Source organism: Microcebus murinus, chromosome 16 (genome assembly GCF_040939455.1).
Source record: "Microcebus murinus isolate Inina chromosome 16, M.murinus_Inina_mat1.0, whole genome shotgun sequence".
Lineage (NCBI taxonomy): Eukaryota > Metazoa > Chordata > Mammalia > Primates > Cheirogaleidae > Microcebus > Microcebus murinus.
Genome location: NC_134119.1, coordinates 28,723,214 through 28,748,575, shown reverse-complemented (window position 1 = coordinate 28,748,575; position 25,362 = coordinate 28,723,214). Strand labels below are relative to the sequence as shown.

Here is a 25,362-nt window from a genome sequence, read left to right as displayed (position 1 = left end):
GAGGCAGCTATGCAGATATTTGGGTTATGGCAAGTGCAAAGGCCCTGAGGTGGCAATGAGACTGATTTATTCCAAGAGCCGGGAGAGTGGAGAGCGCCAAGGGGAGAGCATTCAGGGACCAAGGCAGAGGCTGGGGGCGGTTTGCAGGCCTTGGGAGGGACTTCTGCTTTTACTTTGAGTGAGGTGGGAATATCGGAGTGTGGGAGCAGCGGGGGGTTGATTTACACTGTCCAGCCGGGTGGAGATGGGCTGTAGCGGGCAAAAGGAGACACAAGGACCCCTGAAAGGATAGAGCACGGAGAAGGGAAGGGGTGACAGATTCTGGATCTATCCTGTGGGTGGATTCCACAGGATCTGCTGCTTTATGGGACGAGGAGGAGAAAGGGGGCAGGTAGCTGGAGGATGCAAAGTGCTCCCAGCCTTTGCCAGGCGAATGCGAACTTCATCAATGACTGAATGAACAGGCAGAGGCTGCAGCCAGCTAAGAAGAGAACCGGGGGTGGGGGGCTGATTCTGAGCCTGCCAGGCCTGGATTCCAACCCCGGCTGCGTGGCTTCTGGCAGGTCATAAACAAGCAGAGCCTCTGTTTCTTCAAGTGCAAACGGAGCCAAGGACTGGGCCTGCCCACCGGGGTGCGGGAGGCTCGGGGAGGTGGTGCGGGACAGGCCGCGCCGGGCACCCCCGGACGCTCCTCACCAGCCCAGCTCGGCCAGACGCAGCCGGGTCCCCAAGTCCCCGCCCCTCCGCGGCGGCGCGGACCGGCGGGTGCGCGGGTCTGGGGTTCGGAGGCGGCGGGCAGCCCCCGCCCGGGTGGGACGCTCGGGACGGCAGCATTCCCACTCGGCGTCCGCCGCCCCCGGTGGGCGTGTCCCGGATGAAAAGACACTTTTCCGGCCCCCTCCGCCCCGCCCACTTCCGGGCCGCCACTTTCACTTTCTCTTCCTCCGAAGCCGCTCCCCTCCAGCTTCCGAAGACTGGGGCGTCCCGGGAGGGGAGTTAAGTTACAACCCCGGACGCGGGGGCGCCCCCGCAAGTGGGGGCCCTCCGGACAGGTGGCGCGCCCCCGCCGTGCGGCGTCGGGCAGTCCTTCCCCCGCTCCCCCGCGTCTGTCCCGTTTCCTCTTTCGCCCCTTGCTGACTCAGCTCGGTGCCCCTGCCTTTTCACGGTCCCACGCGGGGTCCGGTTCCCTAGGCCAGGCCGCGTCCCCGGTCCCCGGGCGGTGTAAGGCTGCCGCCGGCCGCCGGGGACGGACACCGAGACACAGGGCTTGGGCCGCGCCAGAGGCCACCGGGCCGGGGCTGAGTTGTTCCTGGTCGCCTGCCTCTCCCAGGTGACCCGCAGGTAGCATTTCCCTGGAGCCGCAGCCCCCCGGGGGGATGGGCACAGCCACGCCAGATGGACGAGAAGACCAAGAAAGGTGGGCAGCGACTGGAGGTAGCTGGGGGACTTCTGGTGGGAAGTGGGTCCCTCTGCCTCCCTGCCTCTGTTTCCTCCCTTGAAGCCCGTCCGCTTCCAGAGGCATTTGGAGCCCCCGAGGCCGCCTTGGGCCAGCTTTGTGCTGAGATGGGGGTGGAAGGTTCCCAGAGGACACAGGGCGTTGAACTTGGAGACTGCCCCGCCTGGTGAGGAGACAGACCTTGTTTGACCTGAGTAGCACAGGTTCTTGCCTCTTCCCTTACCCCGTGCACCCTGCGTTGTAGAACTCGAGTCACATCACGGCCTGCTCCAAACCCTCCCATGCCCCTCTCTGTTCTTGGAACAAAGCCCAGAGACACGGGACAGCCACAACAGCCTGCTGGCCTCTGACCTCGGGACTCCCCCAGTCACCTCCCTGCTCACTCTGTTGGAGCCCCGCTGGCTTCCTTCTGTTCCTGTCCAGCCATTTCTTGCCCAAGGCCTTTGCCTTTTGTCTCCACCTGGAACACTCTTCCCCCTGGTCTTGACATGTCCCGCTTCTCCTCCTTCAGGAGTCAGCTTCAGTGGCACCTCCTCCCAGAAGTAGTTCCCGGTCTCCTCTGTTTATTTCCTCTCCAGCTAGGGTCACAATCTGGCTTTTTTCTCTCTTGTGAAACTTGTGTCTGTCTCCCTGCTGGGCAGGGAGGTGCTTGAGAAAAGACACCCTGTTTACCTTAATCACTGTTGGATCCGAGTTCCTGAACAGTAGGTGGCACACAGTAAATGCTTGTCAGATAAATGAATAGAAATATGCCGGGCGCGGTGGCTCACGCCTGTAATCCTAGCTCTCTGGGAGGCCGAGGCGGGCGGATTGCTCGAGGTCAGGAGTTCGAAACCAGCCTGAGCAAGAGCGAGACCCCGTCTCTACTATAAATAGAAAGAAATTAATTGGCCAACTAATATATATACAAAAAATTAGCCGGGCATGGTGGCGAATGCCTGTAGTCCCAGCTACTTGGGAGGCTGAGGCAGGAGGATTGCTTGAGCCCAGGAGATTGAGGTTGCTGTGAGCTAGGCTGACGCCACGGCACTCACTCTAGCCTGGGCAACAAAGCGAGACTCTGTCTCAAAAAAAAAAAAAAAAAAAAAAAAGAAATATGGGGACCCTGTGAGTATGAGAGAAAAATGGAACCAAATGTGCTTAGAGTGGGGAGGAGTGGGGAGTGTCATCGAAAGGGACTTTAAGTCTGGGTGCTGAAGGATATGTAGGAGTTTATCAGGAATACAGAAAGCAGCATGTACTAAGGATCACCTCCTCTCCCACCCCCTTGCCCCCAGCCCCTGAAAAATAAACCCTGTGCTAACCTGCTCTGATTGTGTTGGTTTTCAGCAGAGGAGATGGCCCTGAGCCTGACCCGGGCAGTGGCAGGCGGGGATGAACAGGCGGCTATGCAATGTGCCATCTGGCTGGCAGAGCAACGGGTGCCCCTGAGTGTGCAACTGAAGCCCGAGGTCTCCCAGACACAGGATATCAGGTGAGGAGTGTGTGGCTGGCCGGGGACTTAAGGTTTCCCGAACCTTAGTGGGCAGCAAGACATTTTTGCCTATAAAATGGTTATTCTTTTTTTTTTTTGAGACAGAGTCTTGCTTTTGTTGCCCAGGCTAGAGTGAGTGCCGTGGCGTCAGCCTAGCTCACAGCAACCTCAAACTCCTGGGCTCTGGCAATCCTGCTGCCTCAGCTTCCTGAGTAGCTGGGACTACAGGCATGTGCCACCATGCCCGGCTAATTTTTTGTATATATATTTTTAGTTGGTCAATTAATTTCTTTATATTTTTAGTAGAGACGGGGTCTCGCTCAGGCTGGTTTCGAACTCCTGACCTCGAGCAATCCGCCCGCCTCGGCCTCCCAGAGTGCTAGGATTACAGGCGTGAGCCACCGCGCCCGGCCTAAAATGGTTATTCTTTTTTTTTTTGAGACAGAGTCTCGCTTTGTTGCCCAGGCTAGAGTGAGTGCCGTGGCGTCAGCCTATCTCACAGCAACCTCAAACTCCTGGGCTCGAGCGATCCTTCTGCCTCAGCCTCCCTGGTAGCTGGGACTACAGGCATGTGCCACCATGCCTGGCTAATTTTTTTATATATATATCAGTTGGCCAATTGATTTCTTTCTATTTATAGTAGAGACGGGGTCTCGCTCTTGCTCAGGCTAGTTTTGAACTCCTGACCTTGAGCAATCCGCCCGCCTCAGCCTCCCAGAGAGCTAGGATTACAGGCGTGAGCCACAGCGCCCGGCCAAAATGGTTATTCTTAATGGCAGGTTCTGGTGTCAGGAGATTTGGCTTCAAACCTCAGTTCTGTCGCTAATCAACTGAAATCCAGGGCAGGTCACTTCACCTCCTCAGAGTTTTGTTTTCTCATTTTTAAAATAGGACAATAGCAGTAGCTATGTCATAGGATTGTTAGGACCTATACTGTAGTAGGATGTTAGGACTGACAGAACGGAAATAAACATAACAGAGGCATGAAGAAATTTGATGGCAGCAGTCCAGGTGTGGAGGAGGTCCTGCTGCCCCTAGACTCAGAGGCTCATGCTGCTGCAGCTCCAGCCATCACAGGACAAAGGAAAGAAGGGCACCCTGCCCTGCATTCGTCTGAAGAGCACAGCTCATAAGTTGAACACACTTCCACTCAGTTCCTAGGGACCAGAATCTGTTCTCACAGCCACACTCAGCTTGGAGGAAGGCTGCGTAGCTAGGTATCCAACTAGAATTCAGGGTTTTTTTTTTTTTTTGAGACAGAGTCTCACTCTCTTGCCCGAGCTGGAGTGCCCTGGTGTCAGCCTCGCTCACAGCAACCTCAAACTCCTCAACCTCAAACTCCTCAAGCGATCCTCCTGCCTCAGCCTCCTGAGCAGCTGGGACTACAGGCATGCACCACCATGCCCAGCTAATATTTTCTATATATCTTTAGTAGACCAATTAATTTCTTTCTATTTATAGTAGAGACGGGGTCTCGCTCTTGCTCAGGCTGGTTTTGAACTTCTGACCTCGAGCAATCCGCCTGCCTCGGCCTCCCAGAGTGCTAGGATTACAGGCATGAGCCACTGCTCCTGGCCTAATTTTTTATATATGTTTTTAGTTGTCCAGCTAATTTCTTTCTATTTTCAGTAGATATGGGGTCTTGCTCTTGCTCAGGCTGGTCTCAACTCCTGGCTTGAGCGATCCACCCGCCTCGGCCTCCCAGAGTGCTAGGATTACAGGCGTGAGTCACTGCACCCGACCTGCATCATGTTTTCTTGATTCATCCATGTTGCAGAAGGAATAAGAACTTAATTCCTTTTTATTGCCAAATAAGAGTACATTATATGTACCACAGTTTCTTTATCCTGGTGGCCATTTGAGTCTTTCTACTTTTTAACTATTGTGAATAATGCTGCTGTGAACATTTGTGGCCAAGATTTCGTGTGGACATACATATATTTCATTTCTCTGGGGTATATAGTAGGAGCAGAATTGCTGAGTCATACGGTAACTCTATGGTTAACTTTTTTTTTTTTTTTTTTTTTGAGACAGAGTCTTGCTTTCTTGCCTAGGCTAGAGTGAGTGCCGTGGTGTCAGCCTAGCTCACAGCAACCTCAAACTCCTGGGCTCAAGCGATCCTCCTGCCTCAGCCTCCCAAGTAGCTGGGACTACAGGCATGTGCCACCATGCCCGGCTGATTTTTATATTATATATATTAGTTGGCCAATTAATTTCTTTCTATTATTATGGTAGAGACGGGGTCTCGCTCAGGCTGATTTTGAACTCCTGACCTTGAGCAATCCGCCTGCCTCAGCCTCCCAGAGTGCTAGGATTACAGGCGTGAGCCACCGCGCCCGGCTATGGTTAACTTTTGAAGAATTGCCAGATTGTTTTCCTGAGTGACTTTTACATTCCCACCAGCAGTGTGTGAGGGTCCTAGTTTCTCCACATCCTCTCCAACACTTGTTATTATTTGTCTTTTTGATTATAGCCATCCTAGTGAGTTGTAGGAGATAACTCGTGGTTTTGATTTGCAGTTCGATTACTAATAATGTTGAGCATCTTTCCATGCGCTTGTTGGCCATTTGCATATTTTCGGGAGAATTACCTATTTGCCTTATGCTCATTTTAAAATTGGATTCATTTGTCTTTTTATATTATTGAGGTTAGGAGTACTTTCTTCATTTTAGATATAAGTGCCTTATCAAATGTGATTTGCAAAAATTTTCTCCCATTCTGTGGGTTGTCTTTTCACTTTGTTGATGGTATACTTTAAAAAATTTTTAATTTTTTTTTTTTTGAGACAGAGTCTCACTTTGTTGCCCAGGCTAGAGTGAGTGCCGTGGTGTCAGCCTGGCTCAGAGCAACCTCAATCTCCGGGGCTCAGCGATCCTACTGCCTCAGCCTCCCGAGTAGCTGGGACTACAGGCATGTGCCATCATGCCCGGCTAATTTTTTTTTGTATATATATTTTTAGTTGGTCAATTAATTTATTTCTATTTTTGGTAGAGACGGGGTCTCGCTTAGGCTGGTTTCGAACTCCTGACCTTGAGCAATCCACCCGCCTCGGCCTCCCAAAGTGCTAGGATTACAGGCGTGAGCCACCACGCCCGGCCCAAAAAATTTTTAATTTTGATGATGTACAGTTGATCTATGTTTTCTTTTGTTGCTTGTGCTTTTGGTGTTATATCTAAGAAATTGCCTCCTCCAAGTCATGAAGATTTACCCCTATATTTTCTGTCTTTCTTTCTTTCTTTTTTAAATTATTAGACCACAAACCAGAACCCCATATACTTTCTTCTAAGAATTTTACAGTTTTGGCTCTTACATTTAGATCTTTGGTCCATTTTGGGGTTTGGGTTTTTTTTTTCGTAGACAAAGTCTGTCTCTGTCACCCTTGCTAGGGTGCAGTGGCATCATCATAGCTCACTGCAACCTCCAATTCCTGGGCTCAAGTGATTCTCCTGCCTCAGCCTCCCACGTAGCTGGGACTATAGACGTGCACCACAATGCCTGGCTAATTTTTCTATTTTTAGTAGAGACAGGGTTTCAATCTTGCTCAGGCTGGTTTTGAACTCCTGAGCTCAAGCAATCCTCACACCAAGCTAGGATTACAGGTGAAGGCCACCATGCCCAGCCCCCAACTTCATTTTTTTCCTTTCTTTTTTTTTTTTTTTTTTTGAGACAGAGTCTCACTGTGTTGCCCAGGCTAGAGTGCCGTGGCGTCAGCCTAGCTCACAGCAACCTCAAACTCCTGGGCTCAAGCAGTCTTGCTGCCTCAGCCTCCCAAGTAGCTGGGACTACAGGCATGCGCCACCATGCCCGGCTAATTTGTTCTATATATATTAGTTGGCCAATTAATTTTTTTTTTTTTTTTTGAAATCAGGGAAATGTCCAGATGGCCAATTAATTTCTTTCTATTTATAGTAGAGACGGGTCTTGCTCTTGCTCAGGCTGGTTTTGAACTCCTGACCTTGAGCAATCCACCCGCCCCGGCCTCCCAGAGTGCTAGGATTATAGGCATGAGCCACTGTGCCCGGCCGCAACTTCATTTTTTTATAGATGTGGATATCCAGTTGTACCAGCTGTTAAAAAGACTATTTTTTTCTCTATTTAATTATCTTAGCACCCTTGTTGAAAGTTAATTGACCATAAATAAAGCACTTATTTCTGGACTCTCCTTTCTGTTCCATTGATCTATATGTGTGCCCTTAATGACAGTACCACACTGATATCCCCATCTCTACTAAAAATAGAAAAAATTAGTCAGGCTTTGAGGTGAGCACCTGTAGTCCCAGCCACTCGGGAGGCTGAGGCAGGAGGATGGCTTGAGCCCAGGAGTTGGAGGTTGCTGTGAGCTAGGCTGACACCATGGCACTCTAGCCCGGGCAACAGAGTGAGACTGTCTCAAAAAAAAAAAAAAAAAAAAAGACAGACAGACAAGAGAAAAGTTACCAAAAAAAATTGTTAACACTTTGGGGTGAGGCAGTTATGAAAAATACATGTATTAAAAGTACAGAAGGGTCCTGTACTCAGATACTTCAAGAGTGTGTTTATGTTCTTGGTCCACTTCAAAGAAGCTGAGACTGGAAATTTTAGATCATGTGTTATGGATGTGATTTATAAAAAGAAAAAAATCATGGGAAACTCCAGTCAGCAGATTTATACCCAAGGAAAAGCCGTTGGCCGTATACCTAGAACTTGGTCAGTGAATGTGCATCTGTAGCATGTAAGTTAAAATTAAGTGATTAAGCTTAGTCTGAGCTGTTTTAGTGATTCTTTGCTGTTCACCAGTGATCCCGATGGCATTGGATAAGAGGGCTCCGACTTTAAGTTTTTGTTAATAGTGTTAAGATAGGTTTTAAGTTACAGTTTTTAGATTTTGTTTTCTTTTTTTTCTTTTTTTTTTTTTTTTTGAGACAGAGTCTCACTGTGTTGCCCAGGCTAGAGTGAGTGCCATGGCGTCAGCCTAGCTCACAGCGACCTCAAACTCCTGACCTGGAGCAGTCCGCCCGCCTTGGCCTTCCAGAGTGCTAGGATTACAGGCGTGAGCCACCACGCCCGTCCTAGATTTTGTTTTCTAACTATAATTAAGCCTTCTCTGCTTTTCCCCTAGGTCAATTTTAAAAACAAAGCCATTGTGTAGGATTTATAGCATTTTGATTATGGAAATATTTACTATAGAATAAGGAGAAGGCAGGAGGATTGCTTAAGCTCAGGAGTTCGAGACCAGCCTGAGCAAGAACAAGACCCCATCTATGTCTCTACTAAAAATAGAAAAATTAGCCGGTGGGGGTCATGGTGTGTGCTTGTAGTCCCAGCTATTCAGGAGGATCGCTTGAGCCCAGGAGTTTGGGGCTGCAGTGAGCTATGATGATGCCACTGCACTCTAACCTGGGGCAACGGAGTGAGACTCTGTCTCAAAAAAAAAAAAAAAAAAATGAGGAATGTAGTTGTGCACTTTTGTGTTTCAGAACGCCTGTTACTGGAAGAACATTCTGAGTGTTAAAATCGAGTCCTTTTCCTTTCTTTTTAGTTTTTGTTCATTCTTCTATACCAGACTCAACTGTTCTGTGTCAGTCCATTTTGCACTGCTATAAAGAAATGCCTAAGGCTGGGTAATTTACAAAGAAAAGTGATTTACTTGGCTCATGGTTCTGCAAGAAGCATAGCATCAGCCTGTATTTCTGGTGGAGATTCAGGAAGCTTCCAATCAAGGCAGAAGGTGTAGGGGAAGCAGGCATGTCACACTGTCAACACTGGGGATCACATTTAAACAGGAGATTTGGAGGAGCCAAACATATAAACCATATCATCTTGTTTTTGTTTTTGAAGAACTTTGCATGTGAAAAAGTAGACGGTGGCTGGGCATGGTGGCTCATGCCTGTGATCCTAGCACTTTGGGAGGCTGAGGCAGGAGGATCGCTTGAGGCCAGGAGTTGGAGGCCAGCCTGGGCAACATAGTGAGACCCTGTCTCCAAGAAATAAATAAATAAAATAAGGACTTAAAAAAATTTAAGTCCTGAATACCATTATCACATACCCTGAATACCATTATCACACCTAAAAAAGGGAAACATAATTTCTTAAAATCCCCTAATAGCCTGTTTATAGTCAAGTTTCCCTGATTAATAATTTTTACAGGCCAGGTGCGGTGGCTCACGCCTGTAATCCTAGCACTCTGTGAGGCCGAAGCGGGCAGATTGCTCGAGGTCAGGAGTTCAAAACCAGCCTGAGCAAGAGCGAGACCCCGTCTCTACTATAAATAGAAAAAAATTAATTGGCCAACTAATATATATAGAAAAAAATTAGCCGGGCATGGCGGCGCATGCCTGTAGTCCCAGCTACTTGGGAGGCTGAGGCAGGAGGATCGCTTGAGCCCAGGAGTTTGAGGTTGCTGTGAGCTAGGCTGACGCCACGGTACTCACTCTAGCCTGGGCAACAAAGTGAGACTCTGTCTCAAAAAAAAAAAAAAAAAATTTTTTTTTACAATTGGTTTGTTCAAACCAAGAGCCAAATAGGATCTATACATAACATTTTCAATATGTCTTAAATCTCTTTTATTCTCCTCTATTTTTATGCCATAAAGTTTTTCTTTTTTTAAAACTGATCTTCTGACATCTTGAATTTTCTCACATTCTGTATAAATTGCCTCCTCATGGTGTCATTTACTGTCTCTCATTTTTCCTGTAACTGCTAGTCAGCTGTAAAGGTTTGGTTAGTCAACATTTTACTTTCTTAATGTCCAGGAACTCGTCCTCATTTTCTGGTTTCTTCTTGCCTGTCCTGGCTTTAGGAAGGCAGAGTCTTCCTGAATCTCTCTGCAGGTCCTGGTTGGACTTCACTGTTGTTCTGTACCCTAAATGATCTGTTTCCTTTGGGGTCAGTCTGTGTTTCCATTTTAGCCCTTATTCATGCTTTTGGTGTTCCAGAAATGTTTGAGGATCCTGGAGAAAGTTAAAACCACTTTCTCTGAAATAATACTGTTCGAATTTCAGTCCTGCCTCTAACAGTTAATTGCTCACTTTGGCAGTGTCACTGTGAACCTCTCTGTGCCTCGTGTTTTGATCTATAAAAAAGAGACACAGCAGTGCCTGCCTCATGGGTTCATGGAGAGGACTAAGCAAGTTAATGTACATTAAGCGTGTTGAATAGTCTTGGCGCATAGTAAATAACACCTTTTGGTGGTTTGGCTAAGGAGCAGGGGAGAGAAGACAGGGAGGTTGGAGAGGTAGGGAGGCGCTGGGTCGCAGAGGCCCTTGTGCGCTGCGGTCAGTTTACTCTAGAGCAGTTGGAGCTGTTGGAGGGGCTTGGGCGGTGGGTGGGTTCTAATAAAGGAGGAGGCACAGGGGCGTGCAAATCCAGGGGGGTCCCTGCTCCAGACTGGGGGATATGTGTGTATGCCTGTATGTACAAGCATGTGCGTGCACATGTGTGCAGATGTACATGTATGCAGCTGGTGGCCAAGGCTGGACCTGTGGCCATAGCCCTCTCCCCACCCCCACTCTTCCCCGCAGGCTGTGGGTGAGTGTGGAGGACGCTCACCTGCACACGGTCACCATCTGGCTCACCGTGCGCCCTGACATGACAGTGGCTTCCCTCAAGGACATGGTGAGTGAGGAGGCCAAAGGGAGACGTTGAGCAGAGGCTCCCCCCATTTCGCTCCCGCCCCCTCTGTCCTCCCTTCCCACTCTCCCTCTCTTGGTGCCCCTGCCAGGTATTCCTGGACTACGGCTTCCCCCCAGCCCTGCAGCAGTGGGTGATTGGGCAGCGGTTGGCACGAGACCAGGAGACCCTGCACTCCCACGGGGTGCGGCGCAATGGGGACAGCGCCTACCTCTATCTGCTGTCAGCCCGCAACACCTCGCTCAACCCTCAGGAGCTGCAGCGGGAGCGGCAGTTGCGGATGCTGGAAGGTGAGGCTGCCTCAAGTGGCGCGGGACTCACTCGGGGGCCCTGGACTCACCTGAGGTCGTAGGGCACAGGGGGAGGGGACAGAGCCCCTGGGCTTGCAGTCAGGGACTCACCTGGATGACCTTAGCCAAGTGAAGTGAGGACAGGAGACACCTGGAGCGCGCATTGCAGGGAAGCATTTGAGAACAGCTGGCGTGGGGGAAGGGCTGACTCAGGCCTGGCTCTGGCAGTTACCAGGTGTGTGACCTTGAGCAGGTTCACTGCTGTCTCTGCTCCACAGTATGCTGAATTTGTAAATTGGGTATGATGATGATGCTGATTAGTGTTTATTCTATATTTTTTACTTTTGAAATATTTCAGAGCTACTGGAAAGTTGGAAGAGTGTAGAAAGAATTCCCATGTACCTTTCACGTAGATTCCCTAAATATTAACATTTCACCACATTGTTTTATCATTCACTCTGAATATAACGTTATTTTCTGAACCATTTTGAGAGTAAGTTGCAGACATGATGTTCTTTTTCCCTAAATACTTCAGTGTGCGTTTTCTTACAAAGAAAGGTCATTTTGTTACATTACCAGGTACAACTGTCCAATTCAGGAAATTTACATTGATGCAGTACTGTTACCTAATCTGTAGATCTTAGATTTTACCAGTTGTCCTACTAATGTCATTTGTAGCAAAAGACTTGGCATTCCGCTGTCATGTCTCAGTCCCTTTCAAAGAGTCCAGGCCAGTTTCTTTGTTGGTCTGATGTTTCCTCCTGAATGGATTCGAGTCAGTAATGTGGCAGGACTGCCCCAGAGGTGCTGTCGTGCCCCTCTGGGTGCATCTTTCAGAAGGCACAGGAGGCCCAGAGAGCACAAGAGCATTCATGGGTGGAGTGGGGACCCGGACCCTGGGAAGCCAGGATGCCCACCTGGCCGAGTGGAGGTGGAGACAGCTGCAGGGAGGAGGGAGAAGATGGAGGTGGGTCTGCCTGGGGGCTCAGGGTGTGGGCCAAGTGGGCTGCATGGATCCGACACCCCTTAAATTCTCCTTCACAGATCTGGGCTTCAAGGACCTCACGCTGCAGCCACGGGGCCCCCTGGAGCCAACCCCTCCAAAGCCCGGGGCCCCCCAGGAGCCCAGACAGGTTCAGCCAGATACGGTCCCTGAGCCCCCACTGGTAAGCCTAAGCGGCCTCTGCGTGCCCCCTGCCCCCACCCCGCCATGCCCCGCTCACGGTCCTCTCTGCTCCCAGGTGGGCTGGCAGTGCCCCGGGTGCACCTTCATCAACAAGCCCACGAGGCCCGGATGTGAGATGTGCTGCCGGGCGCGGCCCGAGACCTACCAGGTCCCCGCTTCATACCAGCCCGACGAGGAGGAGCGAGCGCGCCTGGCGGGCGAGGAGGAGGCGCTACGCCAGTACCAGCAGGTGGGCGCGGCTGTCCCCCACAGACACCTGCAGGCCAGGCGGGGCAGGCGTAGGCCAGGAAGGGAGACACCTGCACATTGCCGCTCCTCCCCGTTGCTGCCTCGGCCCCTCACAACCGTGCCGCTGCCCGTGACCCTGCAATTGGCTGTGACCCGCCCTTTCTCCGAGGTCGCCCTGTGGTTGAGACCCTGCTCCCTGGCTGTGAGGCACATCCAGGTTCACGTGCCCCACTCCCACGAGGCCGTGGCTCTGCCACTAGCTTTGACACACACCCTAGTACACAAGTGTCCCTGGCTGTGACCCCAGCACTCTAGCCGTGACTCTGACCACACCTCAGCTTGGACCTCACCCCCACCGGCCTGTGACCTAAGTCCTGCTCTACCCAAGACCTCATCCTGGACTCTGCTACTCCTGACCCTGCCCTCCGGCAAGGCCCGCCCCTCAGCACCCCCTGGGGGATGACCCCTCCCTCTGTCCTGCCCTCCCCCAGCCACGCTGATCGTGGCACACACTCCCATGGCACAGACACCTGGCCCTGCATGTTCCCCCATTCTGAGCACTTGCCCACCACTGCGTCCGGGCTGACCCCACTCCTGGGCCCATCCACAACCTTGCTGTGTCCCCGGGCTCTCACCTCCCTGTCCCAACCTTGACCCAGCTCCACCACCACCCCCGTCCACAGCCCTGCCCTGATTCTTGGTGAGGGTGTGAGCCCTGCTACCCCGACTCCCCACCCACCCCGGCCCCCTTCCTGTCTTTGCCGCAGTGCTTCCTTGCCTGGCCCCGCCCCCTGGCTGCAGCCCCAACCTGACCCAACTGGTCACTGTGCTTCCCAGTTCTGCCCAGCCCTGCTCCCAGTCCCCTCCCAGACTGCCTCCTGCTGCCCTCACCTGCCCACCCTCACGATCCTACGCTTGCCCGCCTTGCCCACCGCCTGGCCCTGCCCCCTTTGTGGTCTGACGGGCCCTGAGACCCTGACCCGCCCCGCGGCCCCACCCCGTGTGCCCAGCGGAAGCAGCAGCAGCAGGAGGGGAACTACCTGCAGCACGTCCAGCTGGACCAGAAGAGCCTGGTGCTGAACGCCGAGCCCGCCGAGTGCCCCGTGTGCTACTCGGTGCTGGGGCCCGGCGAGGCCGTGGTGCTGCGTGAGTGTCTGCACACCTTCTGCAGGTGCGGCCCCAGTCCCAGCCCCGGCAGAAGGTGGGTGGGGCCCTGTGCTCTGACATCTCACTGGACGCCCACAAAAACCTACGAGGTAGGCTCTATCTCCCTATTTTGCAGAGGAGGAACGTGAGGCAAGGAGAGGTTAAGCAACTTATCCAGGGCCACACAGCTTGTAAGAGAAGCCCAGACGTGAACCCAGACATCCTGGCTCCAGGGTCTCTGCCCTTACCCACTACCCCAACCACCCAGGCAAGGGGACTGGGGCCCTAGCCCTGGCAGCCTGCACTGTAGGCATCTGAGACTCCCTCTCTCTGTCTCGTCATGACCCTTCCATCCCTGGGTGCAGAGAACACGCACCCATTCACCACAGCAGGCGTTTGTGGAGCAGCCCCGGGGGACCAGGCTCCGCTCCTGCCTCCCGGAGCTGACACTGCAGTGGGAGGCTGGTGCTACTCAGGTCACCACTGACTGATGTGATTGTAAACTGTGTCAAATGCTAAATAACAATGGATTATGATACAGGCAACAGGAGCCCAGGAAGGGTGGATGGGAGGCCTCTGAGGAGGTAACCCCAGAGCAGAGCCTGGAAGGTCTGCCATGGGCGTGGGCCTGGTCTGTTGGAGGAGACCAAGGGGGTCTCATGGCCAGAGCAGAGGGGTGAGCAGGGAGGTTGGAAAGGACAGAGGAGGGGTTGGGGAGGGCAGGCCCCTGCAGGTTGCTGGGTTTGTTCTGGGTGGGATAGGGGCCCCTGGGGAGGTATGACTGCTGTGCTGAGATGGACTCTAGGGACAAGGTGAACACAGGGACCCAGTGAGGAGGGAACTGCAGCCATCCAGGCCTGGACCAGAATGTCACGGGTGGCTGTGGAGTGGACTGAGGGGAGGCCATAGTGGTGGGTTGGTGGGAGGAGTGGGAAGGAAGAAGGGTATTATATTGGAGAGAAGCCCACCTGGGGTGGCTGAGAAAGGCCCCTGGGCTCAGGCCCCATCATGTAAGGGGTGGAGTCCTTAGTGGACAGGGTACAGATGACCCTAATACCCACCCCCCACCCTCACCCCCAGGGAGTGCCTGCAGGGCACCATCCGCAACAGCCAGGAGGCGGAGGTCTCCTGCCCCTTCATTGACAACACCTACTCGTGCTCGGGCAAGCTGCTGGAGAGGGAGATCCGGGCGGTAAGCACTGGCGGCGGGAGGGGACACCCTGGGCCCCAGGAACGGGGGGGCCTGGAGCTGGCAGTTGGGGACTGGCTCAAGAGTGTGGGTCTCATGCAGCACCCATGGCCATTTGCCCAGAGGTTTTCCCCGTGAAGTGCAGCCCTGCCAAGGGGCTGCGTGAACTTCCCTGGAGCCCTTGGGATTTGACCCAAGCCTCAGAGAAGGGTCAAGTGTGGCAGAGAGAAAAAAGAACAGGGATCAGCAGAGTAACGCAGTGGAGGTGGTTTCTACAAAAACAAAACACATGCTGAAACCACACAGAATCAGAGCATAAATCAAAGAGAAAAATCACCCACAAGGCCACCACCCCAGGAAGTCCTCCAATTGCGTTTTGTCCTGTTTCCTTCAGTGTTTCTGGGCAGACATGATTTTTTTCTTTTTAAGTCAATTTAGTAAAGTATACTTAGCATACAATAAAATGCATCCATTGTAAGTGTGCAATTATATGAGTTTTGACAAATATAACTCATATTTGTCACCAAGTCCACCCAGTCGAGATACAGAACACAGGTGTAGGTGTGATTTTACCTCCTTTTTAATAAGCATGGATGCAATTGACTTTTGCTACTTTGCTACAAAATCTTTCTAAAGCTTATTATAAATCTCCATGGTATATATACTGTTTATACCTCTTATAAATTCTAGTTTGTAAGTACTGCTTCAGGAAACATTTTGCATGGTGCCTCTTATATTAATATATTCTTTTGTTAGGGTAAACTTACAGAAGTGGGATGGGTGCCAAAGGGTCAGAAAACTTTGGGCTGGTTGAAACATCGCCACATTGCTTTCTCGAGTGTGATGTGCCAGGATACTAGTTTAACCACATCTTCCCCAGTATTGTCTGTTATTATTTTTGTTCATTTTTTTTCTTTTTTAAAATTGTGGTAAAATATACATAACATAAAATTTTAAACATTTTTAAGTGTTCAATAAGTGTTAATATATTCACATTGTTGGGCAACTATCACCACCATCCATTTCCAGAGCTTTTTAAGTCCACTTTTTGAATGGAGTTTTTCAACACCATGGCAGTTACGTGAGGAAAAATCCTGGGGCTGGTCAGAGTTTATGAGCTGGGGGCTTTCTGGAGGGTATTTGGTGGCAAGGAGGGTCATGTATTAGGTGTTCTGCACCCTGAGCAACAAGGACGTGGTCTCTTGGCAGCTCCTGACCCCTGAGGATTACCAGCGATTTCTAGACCTGAGCATCGCCATCGCGGAGAACCGCAGTGCCTTCAGCTACCACTGCAAGACCCCAGACTGCAAGGGATGGTGCTTCTTTGAGGATGATGTCAATGAGTTCACCTGCCCCGTGTGTTTCCACGTCAACTGCCTGCTGTGCAAGGTGGGGACAGGGACCCAAACTGCCTAGTCACTCTCATGCTGCTGGGAGCTCACGACTTAGAGCCACATGTCCGTGGGAGTGCATGGCTTCATCCTGGACTGAGCCCTGACCCGGCAGATCGAGTCTCAGACCTGGCCCCAGCTGGAGCTTCAACTGAGCCCGGACCCAGCTCTGACCCAGTCACAGACTCAATCCCAGTCCCATACTGAGCCCAGGCCCTGGGTGACGCTTAACCTGATCCCATACTGAGCCCAGACCCAAGCCAGGCTCCAAGTCTGGTTTCTGCCTGCTTCTCAGTCTGTTGTAGACCAAGCGCTGACCTGGCCCCATACCAAGTCTCCACCCTATCCTGAACTGAGCTCTGACCTGAACCCAGACTCAGCCCTGCCTGATCCTCCTCCAGGCCTACGCCTGCCCCGGTCATCTCAAAACCTGACCACTAGGGTGAGGAGCAGGTAGGCAGGTCTTGAGCATGGTCTCAGACTTGGCCAAGCAAGCTGTCTCTGCGCTTTGGGCAGAACCCAGGCAGGGATGCAGGGCCACGGCCTGTAGGAGAGGTGTGGTAGGGATTCTGTGCCCCCCAGAACTGAGCACAAATATATCGTTAACTGAGAACGATATATCCCTACTACCATATGTGATGACCCTGACATCACCTCCCGGCCTAAGCGTTCTCTCCTGTAAAATGGTGTGCGGTTTGCAAAGTGAGGCCGTCACTGACGACGTGCAGAGGCGTTGGGTGCTTAATGCGGATGCCCACCCTATCCCCTTCGCCTTCCCCAGCATGGTAACCCCCTGGGGAACCTTTGCACCTCAAGCCCTCCCCCTTGCAGGCCATCCATGAGCGTATGAACTGCAAGGAGTATCAGGATGACCTGGCCCTGCGAGCACAGAACGATGTCGCTGCCCGGCAGACGACGGAGATGCTAAAGGTGAAGCGGGACAAGACCAAGGGCTGGGGATTTGGGTTCTGGGGGGGTAGTCAGGGTGTGGGCATTATGTTCACACATCCCTGGATGTCCTGACCTCCCTCTGGCTGTCACTCCCATCCAGGGATGGGACCTAGGCCATGTGCACAGGTGGCAGCAGTGGGAAGAGTGTCTGGGTAGAGGGAGGAGTGAAGGAGGCACTGGACAGAGCCCGGCCTGGTGGAAAAGCAGGGCAAAGTGATTCCACCACTCTGGGGGTCACCGCTTTGTCCCTGCAGTTGGGAGGGGGCCAGAGCAGGACCAGGCTGGGCAGCTGCGCCGGCTCCCGCCTAAGGTTCACGCCTGCTCCGTTCCAGCTGATGCTGCAGCAGGGCGAGGCCATGCACTGCCCGCAGTGCCAGATCGTGGTGCAGAAGAAGGATGGCTGTGACTGGATCCGCTGCACCGTCTGCCACACCGAGATCTGCTGGGTCACCAAGGGCCCACGCTGGGGCCCTGGGGTGAGTCCTTGGGGAGCAGAGGGCTTGGCAGTGGGGTGGGCAGGGCGCCCTTGTGGTGTCTGCCCTAGAGGAGGGCTTGGAAAGCCACAGCCCGTGGGCCAGATCCAACCCAGCAGCTCTGTACAGCTCCTGAGGTAAGAATGTTCTTTACATTTTTAAATGGCTGAAAAATATCAAAAGATGAGTATTTCATGATGTAAAAATTATATGAAATCCAAATTTCAGTGTCCATAAAGTCCTTTGGAGCAGAGCTGTGCTCATTTGTTTACACATCGTCTGCGGTTGCTTTTGCGCTACAGAGCAGAGACGGTACGGCCTGCCCAGTGTCACTGGCTGGCCCTTTGCAGAAAAGGTTTGCCCCCCTGCCCTGGAGGACAGCGAATAAAGGTTCTGTCTGGGGGCTGAACCCCAGCTGGATTGACCCTGCTCTGGCACATACTGGCTATTACTCCCCACTCTGAGCTTAGTTTCTTCCTCTGTGAAATGGGGATGATAGCAGGGCCTGTCTCAGGCTTGTTATCAGAATCCAGTGAAAAAATGCAAGAGAAGTGCTTAGCTGAGAGCTTATCACATGGTGAGCACTGTGCAAGTGGTAGCTGTCGTTAGAAGGGGTGTGTTCCTGGAATTTGGGCTCGGTGTTACATGTAGACTTTTAGATAGATGGAACCTGGCTATGGTGGCTCATGCCTGTGATCCCAGCACTTTGGAAGGCCAAGGCGGGAGGATCCCTTGAGGTCAGGAGTTTGAGACCAGCCTGGGCAACATAGTGAGGACTTGTCTCTACAAAAAATAGATTAGCCAGCATGGTGGCACACACACACCTGTGATCCCAGCTACTTGGGAGGCTGAGGCAGAAGGATCACTTGAGCCCAGGAGTTTGAGGTTGCTGTGAGCTAAGATGACACCACTGCACTCCAGCTGAGGCAACAGAGCAAGACCCTGTCTCTTAAAAAAAAAAAAAAAAAAAAAAAGGAGGCAGAGTAAACCGCCCTCTTTCACGCTGCCAGTGTGCTGACCCATCCAGGATATGTGGAGTGGTCAGGTCCTTTCCCTGGGTCTAGGGGTGGGTACACTGAGTACTGTGGGAGTCCAGAAAAGGCCTCAGGGACTGTCTCCATCAGGAAGCCGAGGCCAAGGCCATTCTTAGCAGCAGGACCTGCAAGGGCAAAGGCGCAGAGTGGGAGCGTATGCTCGGCTTGGGGAGCAGTCTGTTTGCTGCCCTGACATTCTCTCTTTCTCCCATCCTCCAGGGCCCAGGAGACACCAGTGGGGGCTGCCGCTGCCGAGTGAATGGGGTTCCTTGCCACCCAAGCTGTCAGAACTGCCACTGAGCTAAAGATGGCCAGGTCCCCACGCTGGCCCAGCCCCACATCTGCAGGCTGTTGCGGGGGCAGGGCTTGGCTTGGGGCTTTGGCTTCAATTTCTGGCCTGGGAGATGCCTTTGTGCTCAGTCAAGGCAGGGGCCCTGCAGAGGCCAGGGCCACCGAGCTGCATGGACAGCCTCACTTGCCGAAGGAGTTGCAGGGGCCCCGAGTGCACCACTGTTGTCCACAGTCACATCTGTCCCAGTGCCTTTGTCCTTTCCCTGGGGCTCTCTGCAGCTCAGGCCAGAGGGCAAAGTGCTGATCCAGCAATATTTATTGGTACCCACTTGCTGGGCCGGTATTAATAAAACACAGACCAAGGATGTCCACCCCGTGACCCCCCTTTGACCTGTTGAGCTCTGGCGTTTGATGCACACCGAGTTGCCTGCACCGTTACGTGATCGTCGCTACAGCGGGCACCTCTGCCTGACCCCAGCCTTAAAACACAGCCCCTGGCCAGAGATGCCGTGTGACTCCAAACTCCTCCCAACTGCCACCCTGGTCTGCTGCATACCAAGCACTCACAGCCACCTCCTTCTGCTGTTGGCTTTCTGGGGAGTGACTTTTCTCTGCTTTTCTGGTTGGAGGCCTGGCGCTTCTTAGAATTCCTGCTAATCTGTTCGAGCCACAAGGGGAGAGCAGGCAGTTTCGAAAGCACAGCCCATCATGTCTGGCTCTGCATCGCCCTCTCTGCTGCCCCTGTAAGCTCATTAAAATAGTCTTCCAGGAAAGGATGACTGTGATGTCCTTGAGAGGAAGTGAATGTCATGGGCTGGGACTCTACACATAGGCAGGATCCCAGGCTCTCCAGGAACCTGCACTAGGAAGTTGATCTTTGGCCTTTCAGTGGTAGAACGGGGCAGTGACTGAGCACTGGGATCCCTGTGCCACACTTGGCACCCTGTGCCTGACTTCAGGGGCACTGATGCTCTTGGGTCAGCATTAGCCTGGACAGGCGGAGTTTGCAGTGTGTCGACAGTCTGCAAAGAGGGGTTTGCAGATCAACATGGGCTCAAGGGGCAGGAGGGGCCAAGGCAGCAGCGACAGGCTGCCTCTCCCTTTTGGCCTGAGCACCCAGGGTTGGGGGGCAGACATTCAGGAACAGGTAAAGCTGCTGCAATTGAAGGGTGAGGTGGTCCATCCTAATTTTAACAGCTTAGGTCAGAGGGCAAAGTGCTGATCCAGCAATATTTATTGGTAATAATACTTGCTGGGCCAGTATTAATAAAACACAGACCAAGGATGCCCACCCTGTGACCCCCCTTTGACCTGTTGAGCTCTGGCATTTGATGCACACCGTGTTGCCTGCACTGTAACGTGGTTGTCGCTACAGTGGAAGCAGCAGGCACCTCTGTTGTTCAAGGCCTTGACCTCAGGCCTCAGACACTGGGCTGGTGCTTTGCAGGGAAGGGCATTGCTGCCGTGTCGCAGGATGCTAAGACTCAAAAGAGTTGTCCCTGGTCACTGAACAGTAACATACAGACTGTGTGAGTGGACTGAGTGCCTTCCAGCTCTGCCAGCATCGGCTCAGGGCAACTGTTGTAGCCGATAGGGGCCACAGCCAGGCAGCCTCGCCAGCCCTGGGAGCAAAAAGGCTCAGGCATGGGCAAGACCATTCTCTTAGTGCCACAGGGAAGGTGAGTGGAAGCCCATTGCTCAGATAAAGTGCAGTGGTCACTGCTGTGGGTAGAAAGCTGAGGACAAGCCCCACAGCCTGTGACAGGGCTAGCACAGGGCCTCCTTCAGCGTCTGGGGCTGGCGTGAAAGCCACTCACTGCAAACACAGGAGGTGGGAGGCAATGCCAGAGCCTGGTCACTTCATCACATGGAAGTCTGGAGAAGACATCCAGGGAGTAGGGGCCACCAACAGAACACACGGAGAAGACTGCGGGGCTGGGGAGGAGGGAACAAAGACCATCGCAGCTTAGCTGGATTTGGGAAGAGCCTCGGGCCTGTTCCTTTCAGGCAATCGCTGGATGGGCAAAGGCATCCCAGAGCAGGGCTGGCTAAAGGTGTTTATTAATCAATAAACGTTCACCAAAATGTTAACACAGGCACAATTTCACAGTTTGTAAAGCATTTTCACAAACTCCATTAAACCGTGTGGGATGGGCCCATCCCTATTTTGCTGTTAAGGACACATTCAAAGAGGCAGTGACTTGCAGATGCTCACAGGGCCAGCAAGGGAGGGACACACCTGGTCCTCAGTCTTAGACCCGACAGGCCCCCAACAATTGTCTCTCCAAACGCAGCTTAGGTCATGGCACGTACTCACCCTGACTGCCCACAATGGAGCATGGCAACTCCTTTCCACAGCCATCCTGCCCTGGCCCCCCACTGACATGGCCCACTGCATTTCTCCATGGACCCCAAACCCCACTCCTGGGCTTTGCTGTCCCCAAAACACTGACACTTTTTTTTCCCCCAGAATAATAATAATAATAAACTTTCCCACCGTGAATAAAAGTAGCCCGTGCATCCCAGGCCAATTACACAGAAATGGGCAGCTCCTATAAAAACAGTAGCAGTCCTCTGGTCTGTCTCTCATCATCGCAAAGGTGGTGATCTCCATGGCAGTGCTGGCCCGACCTCCTCCACAAGGAGTTAGAGCAGACACTCTCGCACGGTCACTTTCATTTCTGCAGCACCATTTGTTCCAATATTTATAATGCCATTTCAGTGAGTCACCTATTCCACTGCATATTCCGATCAAATGACATCCAACACCTTCAGCAGATCATCACCCTGACTGAAAAAAGTTCAAGCACACATTTTTTTCCCAAGAGGGAATGTCTTAAAAATGATCCAGGAAAAAAATCTTAACATTAAAGCAGATTTTGGAAATTCCAAACACAACCAGATTAAAGAGAACCCCAATTCTGCTTTACAATGTAGGTCACCTTATCTTTTCAAGACAAAGTTGAAGCACATTGGTAACAACATTAAAGAAAGCCCACTTTTAAGTAGAAGACTTTTAGACTAATACAATTTTACAAGGGGAAAACTGGCATAATATATTTATAGCCATTTAGTAAACTTAAAAGAGGATAGGTAGAAACACCATAAATGACAAAGTACACATATAATTTAAGAACAAGAAATATAAGAGAGCGTTAACTTACAGCTCTGTGGGGGAGGCAGTATGAATACAATTTGGAGCATCCAGTCATTTATCATAAATTTTCTTACTGAATCTAAATAAACTAAAAAAAGGATAGACAAATTGGACCAAATAACCTACTGTTACGTTGTTTGTTCTAGAAGAAAAGTTGTTACCTGTATGTGAATAAAAGGCTTGGCCTGGTACAAACTCTGGACAATCAATCAGTTGAGAGAAGTCTGTTTGTGGCACATTACATGGAGGAGGACCTGGAATTGGCCATTTTTCTGGTTCTATCTTTTTTCTCATCCACAATTTCTACTTCTGTGCTATCTTTCAGTGCCTCTAAGATGAGATTAAGGTTTGTAGTGAGAGCCTCAACACAGTGAAAACCAGCAATCAGGGAAATAGGCAAGAAACCTTGTTCATCCATCCTTCTCCGAAGAAAGAAGTCCTGTTCCAAGTTTTCTATACTGAAGTAATATTCAATTTGACGCTTAATATACTCTTTAAGCAATACTTCTTCCACAGGATACGCCTGTACACCTGTACCATCATCATAGTAATATATCATACTGGTATTAACTTCTGTTTGAAATGGTTGATCAGTCCTTTCACCATGTTCTCGATAACCATATGAATAATCAAAGTTCAATCGAGGATTTCCTCTGCCTCGTCCTCTTCTCCGTCCTCGGCCTCTAAAGGAACCTTGGATATTACCACCCTCACTTCTCACACTGGAAACTTCATCTTGATCATCTCTTTTCTCTGTCTCTCCTCCAACTTCATGTATCATTTCTCCTATTGTTATGTGCTGGTTTATTTGCTTCAGGTTGACACCTTGAGCTGTTCTGGGATCCAGGTCTTCTTAACTGTCTGGTCTTACATCATCTAAGTGACTTAGATGATGTACCCACTTGTGCTTATTAGCTCTCTTTCGTTGATTACTTGACTGAGCCTCATCCTCACTGACATTTTCGCCAGGACCATCTAATTTAGTTTCCCTGTTTTCTTTGCTCTCACTGTTACTTCTCTTTTCAACCTTTTCTTCTTTTTCTTTTCTATTTTGTAGTTTCTTATTTCCTTGGCTGATGACACTCTGACATCCAGTGTTCACTAATTCACTCGGTGTTGGCCAATTCGCCATATGGCTGAAATCACTAGCCTTGTTGGATTTCTTTGTCTTGCGTTTTCCTGCTTTTATGATTTTGGGGGACCTGAGCTCTGGGGCGGGCAGCCGCGGAGGCGCAGCGAACCGGGCTGGAGGACCTCTACCGGAGTAGGACACTCGTTATTTGTTATTTTTACCTCAGCCTGGAATGCTGTGTGGCGTTTCCCAGCAGCACTTCTCTGACACCAACTGGGCCTCCAACAATTCAATTCTGACACTTTCCACCTGGAGTCAGCCTCAGGTTCCACAGAGGCTCAGTCCCGCAAGACTGTCCCCACTTCAGATGGCAGCCACAGCACCTGGACTACTGTGTTTCTGCCTGGCCAACCCCCAATTCAGGGGTTCCCACGACCCCAGCACCCACTCAGGTTCAATAATTTGCTCGAATGATTCACAGAACTCAGGGAGATGCTGTACTCACACTGGTTTATCATAAAGGATACAGTGCAGAGCAGCCAAGTGGAAGAGATGAACTGGGCAGGGGATGGGGGGCAACCCAAGTTCACCGGATCCCATTAAAGTTTTTAAAGAGCTATTTGCAGTGCCCCCTTACTCCTAGGAGGTCAATACAAGGGGCTGAAAGTCCCCATTCTCTGATCACATAGTGTTTTTGGTGACAGCCCATCCTGAGGCTATCAACGGTCCCACCTAAGTCACCTCATTAGCATAAACTCAGGTTGGATCAAAAGGTGACTATTAAAAATAATAATAGATACTCTTAACATTTGGGAAATTCCAAGGGTTTTAGGAGCCCTGTGTCCAGGACCCTGGGACAAAGACCGAATATTGATGATAACATACAGACTCTTCCTTCAATTCTCCAATTATTAAAATTCGATCATTGCTGCTCAAAACAAACTGCTCCTTCCAGTGCTCTTCAGTACTCTCTGGTGTGCGCTCCCAGAGGCAGGCAGTATCCTGGCCAGCCTGGTGTACTCCACGGCCTGCAGGAGTGGCCTGTGGTGGAGGGACACAGTCAAGGAGCTGAGTGACGCCAGCGCTCTGCTCTGCTCTGCACCCACTACCCAGCAGCTGAGAATGTTGGAAAGCTTGGCAAGAACAGCTCTCAACAGCTCCTCTGTGGACAGAAATTACACGTGGCGGAAAAGTTGCATCTACATCCAGCTCTAGTGAGCTGTCAAATCCACACGCCAGCCCCTAACGCTAAGGGCATCCCCAGAATGGCGCGTGAAAAATAGCCAAGAGCACCCCAGGCTAGTTCCCTGCACCACAGCATCAACGGTGACAGAGCCCATGAGTGCAGAAAAACATCAACGCAAACTGCGTTCACTCGGCAACAATGGATCACTGTGTCCAAACGTGTGGGTTTCTTCCCATACACCAAGCGACAATGAATTCTGCAGTGTACACCAGCCACCCACTTACATTCTGATGTTATCTACCTGTAGGCAGTCTTAGAAACCACAGGTTGAGGGCTCAGTCCCACAAGACTGCCCTTTGACCGACAGGCTTCAACTGGGATTCCCACGACTTCTATCTTTGGCTTTGATTAATTTGCTACAGTGGCTCATGTAACTCAGGGATCACACACTTACTGGTTTATTACAAACTATATTCTAAAGGATACAAACAACAGCCAGCTGAAAAGACAATAGGGCGAGGTCTGCAAGGTTCCTGAGTGCAGAAGCTTCTGTCCCCAGGGGGTTGGAGTGTACCCGGCCCGCCACGTGGATGGGTTCTTGTTCACTTTCCAGTCAGCCTGCTCACGTTCAGCTCTCTGGAAGCTCCCCAAACCCTGTTCTCTTGGGCCTTTCATGGAGACTTCATTGGATAGGCATGACTGAAGCATGGGCAACTGTGCTGAAATGTGACTGGACAGAAAGGGTATGATCTAATACCAATAGACTGGGGAAGCCCAGCAAGGCCTGTCTTCAGATTCTCCATGGCCTCTTTGTGAAGCATGCCTTCCTCCTGGGTATGGGGCCCTCCAGGGAAAGAAGGTCTTATGACCCACAATGGGATCAGGGTCTTGCCTTGGGCAGGTGAAAGGAGGGCACGGGAAGACGAGAGCGAGATTATGTTTTCTGAGGCCTGCAGCACCTGGGAGTTATGACCCAGAATATGGACAAAACCCAATATGTACATACCTTATAATTTCACAGTGCCCCAGGCAGCAGCTGGAGTGTGTAGACCGTACTTCTCGCAGCTGAAATAGAAACAGCATGACTGCAGGCATTGCCCAGGCCTCCTGGCAAGTCAGGGCCAAGCAGGAGTCCATGGGTCCCAGGCCTGGGGTGGAAGGTGGCTCGGGAGCCTCCAGGCCAAATGTCTTAAGACCAGAGTCCACTCCCAAAAAGTGGTGGGCAAAAGG

The 25,362-nt window shown here is 51.4% G+C and overlaps 1 protein-coding gene and 1 pseudogene across 4 annotated transcripts; one reads left to right on the top strand and one right to left on the bottom strand.

Annotated features, from left to right (window-relative positions):
* Positions 1-907: 907 nt before the first annotated feature.
* RBCK1 (RANBP2-type and C3HC4-type zinc finger containing 1) lies at positions 908-19,490 on the top strand. 4 transcript variants are annotated; one of them, XM_076011008.1, is made up of 12 exons: positions 908-1,434; positions 2,786-2,930; positions 10,430-10,523; positions 10,630-10,828; positions 11,873-11,994; positions 12,070-12,243; positions 13,253-13,413; positions 14,469-14,580; positions 15,787-15,966; positions 16,800-16,898; positions 17,252-17,395; positions 18,646-19,490. In XM_076011008.1, the coding sequence occupies exons 1-12, from the start codon at positions 1,377-1,379 to the stop codon at positions 18,724-18,726; spliced, it is 1,569 nt and encodes a 522-aa protein (XP_075867123.1). In that variant the 5' UTR covers positions 908-1,376; the 3' UTR covers positions 18,727-19,490. The 4 variants fall into 4 exon arrangements, with proteins under 4 accessions (XP_075867123.1, XP_012610592.2, XP_020137374.1 ...); XM_012755138.3 differs by having other exon boundaries at positions 909-1,417; positions 2,789-2,930; XM_020281785.2 differs by having other exon boundaries at positions 910-1,417.
* A 122-nt stretch (positions 19,491-19,612) lies between these two features.
* Positions 19,613-25,281, bottom strand: LOC142876880 (la-related protein 1B pseudogene; annotated as a pseudogene).
* Positions 25,282-25,362: the final 81 nt, after the last annotated feature.